At 53.0% G+C, this 17,075-nt stretch overlaps 1 protein-coding gene across 1 annotated transcript; it reads right to left on the bottom strand.

Moving 5' to 3' along the window:
• Positions 1 to 203: 203 nt before the first annotated feature.
• On the bottom strand, positions 204 to 6,940 carry SMPD1 (sphingomyelin phosphodiesterase 1). Its single transcript, XM_081951754.1, has 6 exons — positions 6,589 to 6,940; positions 3,900 to 4,660; positions 2,061 to 2,232; positions 1,827 to 1,903; positions 846 to 991; positions 204 to 743 (listed from the first exon to the last, which is right to left on the bottom strand). The coding sequence occupies exons 1-6, from the start codon at positions 6,772 to 6,774 to the stop codon at positions 340 to 342; spliced, it is 1,746 nt and encodes a 581-aa protein (XP_081807880.1). The 5' UTR covers positions 6,775 to 6,940; the 3' UTR covers positions 204 to 339.
• Between the last annotated feature and the right edge of the window lie 10,135 nt (positions 6,941 to 17,075).

Here is a 17,075-nt window from a genome sequence, read left to right on the forward strand (position 1 = left end):
TCTGCTCCTCCTGTGCGGATGGCACTTCATACATGGGGGCAGCAGGGGTGGGGGCATGTCTTGTAGAGCTGCTTTCCATGCCCACACCAAGGGGGGGTGGAGCAGGGGCGGAAGAGGAGAAGCTGCCAAGCAATAGGGGGCAGCTGCAGAGGCAAAGGGCAGCCTGCTCCCCCCCCCCTTCAGAGTCTTGGGGCCTTCTCCGCATCTCAGGGGTGCGGTGTGGAGGGCTGTGGGGCTTGTCTGGAACTCGAGCCCCATGGAGCGCCCGAACGAAGGGACCCATGCCCACAGAGCCTGCCCGAGAGTAGGGCCACTCCGGGGCCTCGGCTTGGCCCCCTGCTAGCACAACCGCTGTTGCCGCCACCAGGCCTGGATTTCCAGGAAGGGCAGCTTGAGGGTCTGGCAGAGTTTGGGATCGGCTGCCCGGCCGGTGCGGAGAGCGCAGAGCGTGGCCTTCTTGCAGGCATCCCCGCAGGGCTCGGCAGGTGGGTGGCCCTTGAACCGCAGGTACCAGAAGTGCTGGAAGAGCCGCTCGTCAGCCTGCAGGCGGTCGAGGAGCTGGTTCCAGTCCTGCGGGAAGGCCACGGGCAGCCCATACGTCTCCCGGGCCCCGTAGAGGCGCTGCCACCGAGCCACGGCCCCGGGCTGGTTCGCCTGAGTTAGGTTCAGGATGAAGGTCTCATGGTCAAGGACCATGTGGGAGCTGCCGGAGCGGATCCCATCCACGTGGTAGACCCGGTATCCTGGAAGGAAGGAAGGCAGGCAGGCAGGTAGGGGTTACTGTCTTCGTCCAAGAAGGGCCCGTGCAGCCGACACCCTGGGAGCAGAGGAGGGCAGCACCTCACCTGGGTTGAGTCTGATGTAGGTGGTAACGCTGGGAGCCAGGAAGGCGATGCCCACTGGGCGGGAAACGGTCTCCTCGTCGTAGAACATCTCAAAGCCGTCCAGGTGGGTGTGGCCAAAGAACTGCCCAGCTACAGTGCCCTCAAACCTGCAGAGAGAGAGAGAGACAGGCCTGAGCAGGGGCTCCCCAGCTTTGCCCCGGATGGGCAGCTAAAGCAGGCTGAGCAGGAATCCGGCCTTGTGTCGGGTGCCCTGAAGATTGGTGGTGGTGGTGGTGGGGGGGGGGGGGAGAAGAGGCACCCCCAGGAGCCCCAGCCCTTCCAGTCCTCGGATTCTATGTTTTATGTGCTCTGCTCTGGGCCTGAGAAGTGGGAAGCCACGTCTCCCCCTGCAAGTCCTTCTGGGGGTTATATAGGCTGCGGTGCACATCCCCCACAAGGAAGAGGGTCTGCAGAGCCCCCTGAGCCGTGATAATTCAAACCATGGCTGGCATTAAGGAGCTATTCCTCATGCAAGGGCAGCGGCTCAGCCTTGACCTGACCTGCTACCTAGGTTGTGTGAACAAGATCAAATTCCAGCCACCCCCCCAAATTCCCCAGAAACATTTTCTCATTACCTTTGGGAATGGAAGCCCCCCCCCCCCTCTTCAGGAATCATCCAGGAAACCACCTGGGGGATTTGATGGGCTGCTCACCCAGCAAATCAGAGCAGAAACAACTGTAACCCATGGCTGTGCCTGGGGCAGCTGAAGCGAAGTTAGTGATGGGGGGGGGGGACTTAGCAGCTGAGCGATGGAGAGGAAGGAGCCCGAGAGGACTTCAGCCTCCCTCCCCCCCCCCCGCCCCTCGTGGAGCAACTGTGCAGGCTGGGACGGATAAGAGGCAATCTTATCCTGCGGGAGTCTCTGCAGTCAGCCTGGCACAAGCACTTGCTCAGGTGCCATGCTTGGATGCCAGGCAGAGAAGGCAGCTGGCGCTTCGTACCTGTTGATGATGTGGTAGTAATTCCAGCCCCAGCTCCGCAGGCAATGGGAGGGTGGGATGTGGCCAATGATGTGGACCTGCAGAGGAGGAGGGGGGGGATCAGTGAGGGCAGCAGCAAGGGCCCCCTCTGGAGACGGAGGGGCTCACCCTTGCCCTGCTTCCCAGGAGGCCACCTCATGCCTCTGGGAATGACCTGATCAGGCCTGCCCCAGTTCCTGCCCAGCCCCGGCTCACCTTCTCGCCACTTTCCTCCGCCCTCTGCAGGATGCCCACCAGCCACTGGAGCTGCCCGGCCGGGTCAGTGGAGTTGATCAGGAGCCAGAAGTTGGCCTCGGAACAGAAGTTCATGTTGAGGGAAACTAGGCGGAGTCCCCGCCAGATGGGGAGGGTGTAGAAGCCCCCCAGCCTGCCAGGGAGAAGGCAGAAGAGTCTCAGGGCTGGACTGCCTCTCAGAAATCCTGCCTTCCCCAGGCCCCTGCCTCTCTCCCGGGAGAACCCTTGGGGAGGCTCTCCTTCGTCCCATCGCCATCAACCAGAGCTCGAAACCTCCAATGATGGAGCCCCTGGGCCTCCTGAGCAGGCGTATGACTGTGGACTTCAACTCCCAGAATCCCTGAGCCATCAGAGCAAAGCGCGGAATTCTGGGGGTTGAACTCCACCGTTCATGAAGGCTCAGCGCTGTCCGTGGCCCGGGGCAGAGGCAGCCTGACTGGTGCCACGCGGCTTTGCCACCCGCCTACGCCCAAAACCTCTGAGCCAAGCAAAGGAGGCGGGGCTCCCGTCCCAATTTTAACCCTGGGGGCCAGAAGGGACTTTCCTCTCGGAGGGACCCATGGCAGAATGAAGGCGTGCTCTGTGCCCCCCCCCCCGACCTCCCCCCCCCAAAGAAAGCCGGCTCCCACCGATGAGGTTGCGCAGTTTGGGCCATGAAACGTCCTTAAGGAAACAGCCCAGCTGAGGGAGCCCCCGGGGCCTTTCACAGGCGGCTCCGCACATTGCAGGTAAGTTTATAGCAACGTCCACAGAACGGTCACAAAAACAGTCCAAGCTGCCCCAAAGGGCTGCTGTTGTGGGGAAAACAGGCAGAGTTATTAGATACGTCGGCTGCCTTGAGAGGTTTATAAAACTAGCAAAGGTGGGAGATAAATAAAATTTTAAAAAGCCTTCCGTAGGCCACAAGGCAAAAGGGCAGAGAGAAGGGGAAGAAAATATCACCTACAGGTGGTAAAGCAAGTGGCAACCTTTAAGACCTGTGGACTTCAACTCCCAGAATTCCTCTGCTGGGGAGATGAGGAACTCTGGGAGTTGGAGTCCAAGTTGGATGGCCTTGTTCCAAAGCGTTTCCTCAGCCTGGCCACAGAAGCCTAGCAGCCGCCACGGCCACTCTGAGGCTCTACCTGGTGAACCCGGCGGCCCTAATTCTCACGCCTGGCAAAGCGCCAGATCTTTTGCTGAGCACGAAGGAAGGCGACTGCCGGAGCGGCTGGCTGCTTTGCCAACCACCTCCAGCCCAGGAAGAACCGGGAGAGCCGGCTGCACCCAGCCCAGTCAGCAGAGGCAAAGCCAATCAATCCACTGGGTTTCCACGGCCAACCAGCTCAGCCGAGGGACTTGGGGGTGGGGGAGGTGGGGAGGGGGCTTACAATTCTAACATCCAAAATCCTGGGCTTTGGCTCCACCAGCTGGCCTTCCTCCCAGGCAGCTCTGGTTGTGGGCAGCGGGGGGGGGGGGGGGGAGGGAGGAAATGAAGTGAAATAAACATCAGAGCTGCCAGAGGGAGGGGGGGGGAGGGAGGAGGCCACTGGAGTCGGGCGGCAGGTGAATTTTATTTATTGTTATGATGATGATGATGTCTAGGTGACACCCAAACATGTTTCCTGCCTAGGCCACCTGGAAAATGGGGTAGAGGGAGTGAGGATTTGGTCCCAGCCTGGACCCCCACCCAGCCGTGACTCCCAGGTGAGTAGATCCCCTGGGTCGGCAGGGCAGAAGGAGTCCCTCGGGCAGGCTTCCTTTCTCCCCCACCCTCCTTGCCTTCCCGGTGCCCCCTGCCCGCCAGACCCTGGCTCCTACCTCAGGGTCTGCAGGGCTTCGGGGGGCAGCCACTGCTGCCAGGCATCGGCCATGGCATCGTACAGCCAGGCAGAGGACTGGTTCCCAGGCACGTAGGGCGGGGGGAAGGCATTGACGGGCACAGACTCGTGGTTGCCCACCGCCGGGTAGATGGGCAGCGGCCCCAGGTACTTCTGGATGAGGCCGGTGACAGTGGTGAGGGCGTGCAGCTGGTCCTGGCGAGTCTGCTGCCAGACGTTGTGAGCCGGGATGTCACCCGTCCAGTAAGCGGCATCGAAGGGCCCCGTGGAGGCCAAGTGCTGCAGCAGGTTCTCCAGGGTGTGGAGGGGCAGGTCGCATTTGCTGTAGGAGCCCCAGTAGCCGGCCCCGGGGCCCCGCGGCTTCCCCCCCCGGCAGCAGAGGGGGTCCCTGCAGTCGGGGTCGCTGCCCGGGGTGTACTGCCGGTCCCAGTGCAGGTCCGTCAGGAAAAGCAGGCGGGCCGTGGGGGCGCCGGGCGGAGGGGGCACAGGGGGCCGCACAGGGGGCTTGGGGGTCTTGGGCAGGGTGACGTTCCAGCTGGAGTAGATGTCCCAGTGGCCGCACTGGGCGCCCACCAGCAGGCCGCAGATTTCAGCCGGGCGCAGGACGGAGCGGACCCAGGCAGTCACCATGTCTTGCCCAAAGAGGCGGATGATTTCCTGACAGACCTTGGGGGGCGCCAGCTTCAGCGTCATGCAGACCTTGACCGCCAGCTGCTGGATGTGCTCCACACTGGTCTCCAGCTGCCAAGCAGAGGGGCAACATTAGCACTGGGGGGTTGGGGGCTAGGACTGGAGAAGCACCCCAGAAATGGGGGAATCTCCCTGCCTGAGGCCTCAGCCGTCCCTCGCCTACTACATTCCTGCCGGGATCCTCCTGGCACGGAGCCCCTTGGGGTGGGGGATAGGCTCTGGTGCGGGGAGACCCCTCCATCCCTTGATGTCCACGTCAACCACCAAGAAGCGCAGGAGGAGCCCCCTTGGGTGGTAAGAAAAGCCTCCGAGAGGCTAACTGGCTCTTCCCTGCACCTGGCCATGCGCTCTGCCCCACCCAGGCCAGAAGTGAAGGGAGGGCCCCTCCGTGAGGCCTCAGCTTCCCCCATGGCCCCCAGCCCCTCTTAGCCCCCTCAGCAGAAGAGCAGGGGCCACAATTCTCCAGCTCCAACCCCAGCCCTGCTCCTGAAGCTCCTGGTGCCAAGGGGACTTGGGGGCCCCCAAAGCCAGCCTACCAGGTGGGGAGGAAGGAAGGTGCCACCCAGCCAGCTGTGCAACCAGAGGCCAGTGCTTTGTGCCACGGCTGCTGCCTCTGCAAGGGGCCATAGGTAAGGGGCGCCAGGCCCAGCAAATCCTCTGGGTCTCCTTCCCCTGCAGCAGAGGGATGGGGAGCCAGTTGAATAAGGCCTGCAAGAGCAACCCTCCCTCCCTCCTCGCTGGGCCTCCCTCCCAATCTGGGGCTGTGAAAATACTGCATGTAAGAAGAGTTGGCAATTCTTTGTTTGTACTCCACCTGTACTCCACTTTTACAAGTTGCAAACCCCTCCTATTTTCCCATAACAACCATCTTGTGTGGTGTGTTGGGTTAAAGGACTGTGACTGACCCAAAGTCACCCAGGCTCCCACCTTGACTGACCTTCTCCCACCAGAGTCTCAGGCCTGGGAGTCCGGCCACCAACCCTGAAGCCAGGAGAAACTGAAGGGAAACTGAGAAAGGACGGAGGGGGGATGCCCTTTGGGGAGAAGAGGAGGGAGGCCGCTCCTGAGAGGGGCCCTCTTCCTCCTCTCTCCCCAGGAGCTCCAGGTTGCGCGCGCACGCACAGACACACACACTGACGGAAACCTCTGAGTTGTGTGGACTCAGGAGCTTCCTCGATGTGTGCCCCCCTCCCTCTGCCCTTGGCCAGCCTCCAGCTGGCTTCCTCACGGCTGGCTGGCTGGCTGGCTAGTGACCCGCTGGTGGTTGGGAATTGTCAACAAAAGGAGAGGTGTGGTCCCAAGGGCAGCCCCCTCCCCCAGCAGCTCCTTTGGCTGACTGCAGGGACGGAGGAGGCAAGTCAGGGGGCCTACCAGACCCTAAGAGACCCAGGCCCACCCTCCCTTGGCACAATTGGCACTGGCAGCATGGGGGGGGGGAAGTGGGTCTCATCAGGAGCAGAACAGAAAGGCTCTTTGGTCTTGCAGCCCTTCTGACCCCATCCAGAAGATTTGGAAGGGGGGGGGGCGGAGGGACGGAAAAGCTGGTACATGGCAACCTTCTCTGGACCTCCTGGGGACGGGAGAGGGAGGGAGGGAGAGGGAGGGAGGGGTTCGGTCCACGGACTGCATGTCTTCCTTCAGGATCCGGAGACTTCCAAAACCTTTGGGGGGGGGGAGGCATCTCCCCACCGTGTCAGAGGCGTCCCTGCCCCCTCTCCGCCCGGGGGGTCTCAGGGAAGGGGAGGGGGCCACGGGCGTCCGTCGGGCTCTGCCGACTCCCTGGACAAGGGCCTTCCCCACCGGCCAGAGGGGCCCCTCCTCCTCCTCCAAGGGGCCACCGGGACCTTCTCCGGCCCAGGCCCGGGGGGCCCCGCTGCCACCAGGAAGCCGCCCGCCTCGCCTGCCCGGGAAGCCCCTTCGGCCAGCCGGGGGAAAGGCCGTGGGCCTCCGGGGAGGGAGGTGGGGAGCGGGGCGCTGACCTGCATGCTGGCGTCCAGGGCGGTGAAGAGCAGCCTGCAGGCGGGGCAGCTGAGGTTCGTCCAGCCGAAGCGCGCTCCGGCCTCGGGCAGCAGGCTCTCCGGGGCCAGCCGGCTCTCCCTGGGCCCCGCCGCCGCCGCCGCCGCCGCCACCGCCAGCGCCCCGGCTAGCACCAGCCGCACCGCCATCGCCCGTCCCGGCCCGGCGGCTCAGCTCGCAAGACGGGAGACGCTCTGCCCGGGCTCGCCTCGCCTGCCCACTGCCGGCCGCCGGCCGCCGAGCAGGGAAGGCGCCGCGGAGGACGGGCGAGCGGGAGGAGCGAGGCCCGGAGCTTCCGCCCCCCAAGATGGCCTCCGCCCGGCTGGCCTCGGGGGTTGCGGGTCCCCGCGCTCTCCCCGCCCGCTGCAGAGGCTCCATCCGCAGCCCAGCTAACCACGCTGCGCCCTGCTTCTTCCCTGCATCGGCTTCTTCCCTTTGGGCGTTCCTTGATGGGGCTGCTGCTTCCTCTGGGCCCCCTTCTGTCTCTTTTTCTTTCCCCCTCTGAAAGGGATGCGGCTGGGTCTCTGCGTGGCCCCCGAAGGGCCGCCTGGTGGGAAGGCCAAGCTCCCAGGGAGTCCCTGGACCCGTCCTCCCTTGGTCAAGCAGGCTCTCGGTAGGGCTGAGTCTGTTCTTGCCTTGTGAGATGGTGGATTTTCTCCTTTGGGTCTTCTTCTTTTTTTTAAATATATTTATTTATTTATTTTTAAGACAAACAAAAACAAAACAACACATACAAAAAACTTTCCTCAATTTCGTCAAGCATGTTGTTTGGTTACAGGTTTTTGTGCATCAATTTTTACAATTAGAAAGAAAATCACTGGTTATCCATCCAACATGACTAAATACATCACTATCATTGAGCATCCTGTGTTTAGGTTACCATTACTAATCCTTCATTTCAAACAAACCTTATTTCCTTAAATTCTTAATTATCTATTAAGCAGCAATAAATCTTTAAAAAATTATAAAATCACCTATATCTATTGGTCTTACAAAAAATAAAAATAGCAATACTAAAAAAAAGAAAAAAGATTTCCCATCAACTTGTATTGTACATCATTACTTTCAATTAACCACAATGACACCAATCAACCATAGAATATAGAATACTTATAGTGTAACATTCAACTCCAGTAATAATTTTTCATTGTTAATCCAAATAGTTATTGAATATTTCAATTCATGTATGTATCAATTATTCGTTACATCATCATTAGTCCATTTAACATACAAGAATTTTTACAGTGTAACATGATCACTGCTTACATTTATACATACTGTTCAAGTATCCCATTCTTATACATTAGATTCATTATTGTACTTTATCAATCGTATGATCAAGCACTCTATTTCATAGCAAAGAAAAAAGAAAAAAAACTTTCATAGCAATGACTATGACTTTCTAGTAATACATAGGTAAACAATTTCATTTCCAAGTTTTTTTGTCTAACCATTGATAAAACAAATCCCATAGCTTATAAAATTGCTCATTTCAGCACATTCCATTATTTTCCGAATAGTTTCCTCCTCTGTTGGTACTTTCTCATTTTTCCAGGTTTTTGCAAATACAATTCTAGCAGCTGTTAAGACATTTACAATCAAATATTTCAAGTCCTAAGTTTCTGGTATGATTCCCAATAAAAAGAGTTCTGGTTTTAAGTCTATGTGCTTATGTATCATTTTCTCCAGCCACATGTGGATTTTAGTAAAAATATCTTTTAGCTTCAGTACAAGTCCACCACATGTGGTAGTATGAGCCCGGCGTCTGATGACATTTCCAGCCTTTTTCCGATTTGTTCTTAGACATTCTTGCTATTCTCGTTGGGGATAAGTGCCACCTGTAAAACATCTTATACAAGTTCTCTTTATACGCAGTTGACATTGTCATTTTATAATTTTGAGACCACAGTTTTTGCCATTTCTCTAGGTCAATCCCATGCCCAAAATTTCCCCCCCAGGCTAACATAGTTTCTTTAACTTGTTCTTCCTGTAGTTTTACCTCTAAGAGGTAGCCATAAAGTTTTAAAATTACTTTTTCATCAGTACGTGTTAAGATTTTATCTAATTCAGTCATTTTATCATAAAAACCCTCCATTTTTCAATCTTCATTGTATCTAGAATGTTGCACATATGAATACCAATTAATTTCAATTCCTTTGTCTGGAACAAGTATAAGATTCTAGGTAAAATGTTCATTTTAATTGTTGAGATTCTCCCAATCATTGATAATTGTAGATTTTCCCATTTCATCAAGTCCATTGCAATTTGTTGCTTCAATCTAAGATAGTTATCCTCTTTGAGAGTACTACATCTAGCTGTTAAAAAAATCCCCAAGTATTTGACCTTGTTCGTAACTTGCATCTCCAGATTTCCGCCAATTTTTCTTTTTGTTTTGATGGTATGTTCTTTGTCAAGATCTTTGTTTTATCTTTATTTATTTTCAAGCCTGCTACTTTTCCATACTCCTCAATTCTTTCTATCAATTTAGATGCAGATTCAAGTGGCTCCTCGAGAATGAAAACTAAATCATCTGCAAATGCTTGCAACGTATATTTTTCTTTTTAAATTGTCATTCCCTTTATTTCTTCCTCTTCTCTGATCCTTCTATTTAAAACTTCTAACGTTAAGACAAAAAGTAACGGTGATAATGGACAGCATTTTCTCGTACCTCTCTTTATTTCAATAGGGCCTGTCAATTCTCCATTTATCATTATCTTAGCTGTTTGCTTGTGATATACCGTTTGTATCGCTTGCATAAAATTCTTACCAAAGTTCACTTGTTCCATTTGTTGTATCATGAATTGCCAGTTCATGTTATCAAAAGCCTTCTGCGCATCAAGAAACATGAAGGCCATTTGCTTTTCAGGATGAGCCTCATAGTATTGCAAGGTATCCAAAATTATTCTTATGTTATCCTTAATTTGTCTCTTTGGTAGAAAACCATTTTGATCTGGGTGGATAAACCCATTTAAATATTTTTTAAGTCTCCCTGCCAGTAGAGATGCAAATAACTTATAGTCTGAGCTTAGCAAGGAGATTGGTCTATAGTTCTTAATTTGTGTAAGGTCTGCCTCCTCTTTAGGTAGCAATGTGATATGTGCTTCTAACCATGAGTTAGGTATTTTACTTTCAACCATTACTTCATTCATAACTTCTAAAAGGGGAAGAGACAAGTGTTTTGTAGAATTCCTCTGGTAGACCATCCGGTCCTGGGGCCTTCCCATTATTTTGTCTTTTAAGAGCTCCATCATTGTTATTTTACCTTCTAGTATAGCTCTAATGTCGTTAGGTATCTGGGAGAGATTGGCATCCTGTAAGTATTGCTTCACTTCTTCCTCTTCTATATTCTCTTGTTCATACAACTTGGCATAATAGTCTTGTATGGTTTTCTTCTTTTCAGCATTTCCATAGTGCATTTGTCCTTGTTCATCTTTTAGTTGTTGTATTTCCTTTACCTCTTTCTCCTTTCTCAGTTTATATGCCAACCACCTGCCTGGCTTATTTGCATTTTCAAAATAATTCTGTTTAGCGCCTCTAATTTTTTGTGCCAATTCCTCCTTTTCCAGTAGATCTATTTTGTGTTTAATTGTATCCATTTTTATTTTAATCTCTTTATTTGGTGGAGATTTCTGTAGCTCTTTTTCCAGTGTCATATAGTCTTTTTCTAAATTTTTACATGTTTGTCTTTTCTTTACGTTTCTCATTCTTGTATTAAAGTAGAATAAAATATGGATTAAAATATAAGAATGGAGACGTGGCATAAAAGGAACAGTTAGAAGCTTGCTTAAAGGGACAGGGAAATGTCATCAGCCTTCAACCACAACACGTTCCAGCAAATGTCCCTATGTCAAAAGTCCAAAACCACAAGGTTCAATTAAAGTTCGTTAATGGCATGTAGTCCATACCTGTAACAAAAGGAGAAGTAAGACCCCCATCTCCTTATAAGGCTTTTCCTTCAAGGTAACCAATAAGAAATGAGTAACGTGTTTCCGTGTTACACTGTCTTTGAAAATGTATAAGAATGCGTGCATCAATAATAAAGATTGTTCAGAATTTGCAATGTTAGCCATGGGCTAACGTTTCTGAACCTGGCTGCCAAATAAACTTTTCCTGTATCCTGAGAAGTCTAATGCCTGTCGTTTTCTGCAACAATTCAGTCTATTATCAGGCCTCTAGAGAAGTCCTTCATTGTGTCCCAAAGATTCTCCATGGATGTGTCTTCTTTTTTATTTTCTTTAAAAAAGAAAGCCAATTCTTTTTCCATTTTCTATACAAAGTCTTTCTCTTTCAATATCGTACTGCTTAATGTCCATCTAGATCTTGTTCTTTGACCTCTCCATTTAATTGTAATTGGGTTATGGTCCGCCCAAGTACTTGTTTCAGTATTTCCACTTCTTGTACATTGCCAAATAAATCCATTGAGGCCCAAATCATATCGATTCTAGAGAATGATAGGTGTCTATTAGAATAGAAGATATATATATCAGACATCTTTTAAGTTTATTTCATCCATCATCTTGAAGAAGGATTTCGGGAGTGTTTTTCTATCTGTGCCTTCTGACTGCCACTTGGGATGCCTCTGCCGGGCCGAGATGTCTCTCACCTTTGCCTTCTGGTGGCCTGTGTTGTCGCTTGTGCTGGGGGGCAGGTGGAGTGGTGGTGGTGGGCCTCCTGATAAAGTTGTGTGGGATTCTATTGTCTGGCAACGTGTTGTGCAGGCCATCTTGTTTCCCTTATTTCCCTGAATAATGTCCCTGCACGCTTCCTTTTGTGGGTGGTTGAGTTATTGCTTTGGCGATGGAACGCTTAGTTAGTGTGGGTGGTTTTTCAGTAGGCAAGGCTTCCTAATTTGTTCCCTCTGCTGATGAGGCTGTCCAGGAAGGGTGGTGTGTTGTTGTTTCCTTCTTCCTTATGAATATTCTCCCTTTGAAGATGCTCTTGATTGCTCCATGCGTCTCCTCCAGTGGTTCTTTTTCATTAGGAGGAAGGTGCCACCTGCATACCGACCTACATAACTCCATAACTGCATATTTTTGTTTGCATGTATGGGGGAGCCAGGGTTTCTAGATGCTGAGAGTAGCCGTCCCTTTGATTGGTTGGCACGTGTATCCATCCGTCTAAAAGCTGGTCATGAGGCGAAGGCTGGTCAGGTCCATGACTCCGGGCATTTCGATCTCAGGATATTTAATGAGGTCAGGTGTGCAGTGTAGCCCTGTGGTTCTATGCAGGTAAAGAGGGCTGTGACATCCCATGAACCATCATCTCAACTTCTTCTTAGCTCTTTTCTTTCCTGGATGCTTTGTTGGTAGAATATTCGCTCTCTTCTAGGAGGTGTCCAAGGCCTTGGTCAGTTCTGTGGCCGTGGTGTGTCTTGGGGTCACTGATCACCAGACCGTTGGATGAAAACCTATGTCCAGTTTCTGTTTTGGGGGCATCCAGAGAAGCTGGGAAGGAAGATGAGTCCAGGGCTTTTCCTCTGTCGTTCTTCCTCTTTGATGATTCGACCTTTCTCAGTCTGCTGAGGGTTCTCTCCATCAGCTGGTTCAGCTTCCACATTGGGTTGGTGTTTACTGGGATGAGGGTCTCTTTGTCCTCCAGTAATTCTCTGGCTTTTCGTAAGCATTGCGTCCTCTTCCCGTTGGGGCTGGTTGGACCTTGGTCTGCTGAGAGGTTGGTGGTGGCCGGCTCCTTCTCCAGGCTTCGGAGGGCTGCCCTGCTCTCTGCTTCAGGTGGGTTTTGCCTCGCTGCCTCAGGTTTCCAGTGCTGCTTCTAAGGTGGCAAGGAATTCCAGGCAACGAGCATCGCCCGTCTGTGGGGCCTTTGGGTATTCTGCGGCAGACGGTTGACCCACCGGTGAGTTCAGGTGCCTCTTTGCTTGGGGCTGAGCTTCAACAATTTGGTGTGGAGCTTTGTTTTTCTATATATGGGCTTATCTTAGAGACGCAGCCTTGATGGGGGCTGTCAGCCTTTTTGTGTCTTCTGAGGCAGGCCGTCCTTTGGCCCCGTTGCTCCCTGGGGGTTATCTGTGGTGGTGGTGGTGGGATTTATTTAGTCTGAGCATCCACAATCCTTAGCTGTGGATCCTTTTTCAGCCACTTTGTTGAGCTATTCTCCATCCAGACGTGCAGTTTGTGGGAGGTTTGCCTCTGGCCCTGGTGGGCAGGCCGTGTTGCCCTAGGCCTTTGTGCAGGAGGACTCTGGTCCTTGGGGCAGCTTTGCCTGCAGGCGGATTCCTTCCACCACTGTGGTTTCTGAAGCATTGTGGTTCCCGCAGGAGAGACTCTACCTAGCTGGCGCTTGGCCTGTGGGGTCCTTGGTGCTCTCAGCCGGGTTCCTTTCTTGCAGGCATTATTTCCCACCAGTGTGAGGAATGTGGGGGGTTTGCTCCCTGCTTCTGCACTCTGGCTTTCCCTGCCAGTGTTGGGGGGTGGGGGAGGGTTTCTCCTTGGTAGTTTTTTGATTAGGGGATTGCTTCTCTCTATTGTGTCTACCCTGTACGGAGCCCCCAACCCACCAGTATAGGAAGGCTTTCTATAGCCTGATAAACCTCCCTGACAGAAGATCCATATCCCAGGGGCCGATAGATAATTGAGCTTCATTTACTTTCTGTTGTTGGGTGCTTTGTCCCCAAACACTCTCTGCCTCTCTGTGGAAGCACAGACTGGGTTCTTTTCTGTCTCTGTTTTCTGCTGCCCCACCAAGAACTGGGCCCTTTGTCCATCTCAGGAAAAAGGTTGATGGCCATGATTACCTGCCATTGAGTCGAGATCAACTCTCGGGGGGCCACGTAGATGGATTTTCCCCAGGAGGACCATTTCTTGCCAATCTGGTCCCGTCACCGCCGTAACTGAGTCCATCCATCTTTTTGAAAGATTTTTTAAATCCTGCCTTTATTATTTTTATAAATAACTCAAGGCAGTGAATAAAACTAATGCTCCTTCCTGCAAGGTCCCTCCCAACTCTGTTATTCTGTATTGCTCCTTCTATTTTTCCCACCGCCCTGTGTGGAAGGTTGGGCTGAGAGAGGGATTGGCCACCCTGGTCACCCAGCCAACGTTCGTGTCTCTTGGCTTGGATGATTTGGGCAAAAAGGCCATAAATTAAGAATGCTTTCAGAAATTGAAGTGGTAATGGTTTATTTTTTATCAATTGACGACAGAAGGACCTGGCGCAGATCCACAGAGGATCTGTGGTTGGTTCTCTGAGATGTTTGGAACCCCCTCGGAGGAACCTCGCCGAGTTCCTTCAGGAATGGCGCACAAGTGTTTCTCGAAGAATTGAGGCTGTTTTGAAGGCAAAGGGTGGACAGACAGAACATTGATTTGATTTGGAGTCCTCTTCTGTTCATTTACTTTCCATCTTGCCAATTGATCAAAATAAACCATTCATTTATGTGTCCAAAGGGTGATAATTTGGGCCCGGTCATTTGTGCCTTGAATGAGAAGGAAAGGAGGGGAGGGGGCTGACTGAGGCAGTCCCATAAACCACACTTTAGGCCTGGAATGAGACTGTATCTGATTGTTGCCTTGACAGTCGGTCTCCCTTCGGTCCCTCAAGGCCGCCTTCTGCCCTACAGTCGCTGCATGGCAAGGTCTGCTGGTCTGAGCTCCATTTGCGGGTTCCTTTCTTGTCGAAGTCGGCCAGTGCTGAAAAGCAGAAGTTCTCCACCGCTCCAGCCCGGTTGCTGTTCCTCTTCCCATTCTGGGTATTTAATCACAGCCTGTTTTTTCGCTGTGTTCCTTAACTTTCACCCGTAGTTTGCCCCTCCTTTGCAACGGCGTTCTCCAACCTTTCCGGCCCATCAGAGATGGGGGAGGGGATGGCCTTGCATGGGCTGCATGTGCCGCTTTCACAAACGCAGCTGTGCAGGCGTGCGGGCGCTTGCCCACCACTTCTGCAGCCCTGTTCTGAACGGACTGCGGCCCAGGAGATGGCTGTGGACCAGGGCTTGGAGACCCCTGCTTTGCAATCCTTCTCCGCTCTGTGGCATTCGGGACCACTTGAAGCTCCCAGCGAGAGCCAATACAACTCCCTGTGGGACTCACTGCAGTTTTCAAAGCATGAGGTGACCAAGGCTTGAGTGAGTGGCTGAAGCTCCAACCCCCCCCCAAATAAATTCAGCCCACAGATTGAATGCAAAGGGAGAGACTGAACTGCCTTGTTCCGCTCCTTTGCCGCCTTCCGCCCACAGAGTAACTTCCTGACCCCTGTGTAGGTTTTGCCTGTGGGCCACGAGATGTTCTGAGATTCTGTGTCTCTGAGCACTTTCCCTCCACCGCTTGGCACGATTTGTGCAACTGAAGGTCTTTCTATCACCATGGAGCCACCAGGCAGCACCCAGACCAGGCGGCTGCCACTAGCAGCTCAGGACTCGGCTTTCCGGCTTCCTCCCCCCCATTTTTTCCTAACATCCGGCTTGAAGTTTCAAAAGCTACCCACACTTTGAGTCATCCTGATGTAGACATCGTCCAACATTGATCTTCTGAACAATCCCCTCTGGCTTGTTCTGGAAAGTCACTCTAAGAGGAGCTACTGGGCCTGGAGGATTAACAGAGGGAAAAGCTGAGTTTTCAGTTGCTGCCCTTTCGTGGTTCACCAATCCTGACCATCCGAGGTGGTTGTTCCAATGCCAGATGACGGGTCTCCCTGAGACATTATTTATGTGTTTGCTTTTTGCCTAACCTGCTGCAATCCAAAGGGCTTTCAGTTCTAGGAAACTGACAGCTGAGCTTCTGTGCCGGGACACACACACACGCACGCACGCATACACGTGCGCCCGCACACACACACACGTGTTGCTTTGCAGTCCCCCCCCCTTGGAGACTGTGGCACTGAGCCGTCTACTTGGTGGTAAGAGCTCCTTCCCCCCCATCCTCCCCCCACTCTGCATTCGCAGCCGCAGCCTCCAAGCAGAAGCAGCTGCGGGCTTTTCACCACAAGCCCAGCCTGCTACGAAGCCACTTCCTGCTGCTGCTGCTGCTCTGAAAAAGCCGAGAGGGCTCCGAGCGGAGCGCCCCACGTGCCCAGCCACACAGACCCCCAGGCTGAAGGCGCTTCCTGGGAGAAGGCAGAAGAAGCCTCCCCACACTTGGAGGGAAGCGGCCCAAGTGAAGGCCCCTCCGAAGTTAGAGGTTGAGCGATTTCATCGGGCCTGCCTGGCTTTGAGCCGAGCGGATGGGAGGGAAGAAGTCGGCACTGGGGGGGGGGGTAAAGCAAAAGCCGCCACCTCAAAAGCTGCCGGGGTGCATGGTGGATGTTTGGGGCAAGAACGGGCGTGAGCTCCTCCGGGTCTGGTGTGGGTGGCTGCCCTAAACAAACAAGGACGCCTCCTGTTTTTCCCGCGGGAGGCAAAGACGCTGAAACGGGGCCCAGAAAACCTGCCGAAGCCCTGACAAAAGACTCTGGCACGGACGCGCTTGGTGGGCAGACAAACTGCGTGCCGAGAAATGCCCAACCACCGGAGGGGCTGCGTGGGGCTCGGTGCCAATTCCAGCCCAGCAGGTGCCAGCAGCCTTGAACGGGCGGAGCGGAGGCTCGAGAGAGGAGGTGCCATCTCCTCACATAGGGAAAGGGCAGCCCCTGGTGTGGCAAGGGGGGGGGGCAAGACAGGCCGGGAAAGGCAGCTTTCCAGATGGCGTTTCTTCCGCTCCCTTGGCCAGATAGGACCCAGGCTCCTTCAATGCTGCTAAGGGGCTTGCAGACTGTTAGATACTTGTTCTAACTACAGTGGTTTTCACCAAGGTTTCCACCAGGGGTGCTGTCAGACTTAACCTTCGCTGGATGGTTCTCACTTGTACTTAATAAACAGCTGTTGTTACCCTTAAGCCTGTGTGTGCCTATCCATTACCCAATCTAACACTGGCGACGAAGGTGGGATTGGAAGGCAACTAGGTGAACCGAAAGAGCGTAGCAATCCAGCAAGTACATCCAGCCTGGAGCTCAGAGTGGCTTTGAGCAGCCATTTTTGAGTGGCAAACTCAAAATGCCCTCTGAACACAAAATGTCCATGCACACCCCACCGACTCCTTATGACCCAGTCACCGAGCACTGGGACTCGTACATGCTACGATTTGACTGCTTCCTCGAGGCAAACGACCTCATGGGCCTTTCTGAAGGCCACAAGCAGAACATGTTCCTCGGATACTGTGGCCGGGAAGTGTTCGAGACGGTGAAAGACCTCTCTCAGCTGACACTGCTACAATCAGTTGCCTGGTCCGTGCTTCAGCAGATGCTGAGGACCCACTATATGCCCAAGCCGTCCAAGCACGTTTGCCGGCATAAGTTTAACATCAGGAACCAGAAAGAGGACGAGTTGATTAATGAGTACGTTGCAGGGCTTCGCAAGGCCGCAGTGTACTGCGAATTCCAAGGCCTGGACAAGCTGATTATGGACCGCATAATTTGTGGCACATGGGACATTAACCTACAGAGGAGGTTACTTGCTAAATCT

The sequence above is a fragment of the Natrix helvetica genome (assembly GCF_964273705.1).
Source record: "Natrix helvetica genome assembly, chromosome: 4".
NCBI lineage: Eukaryota > Metazoa > Chordata > Lepidosauria > Squamata > Natricidae > Natrix > Natrix helvetica.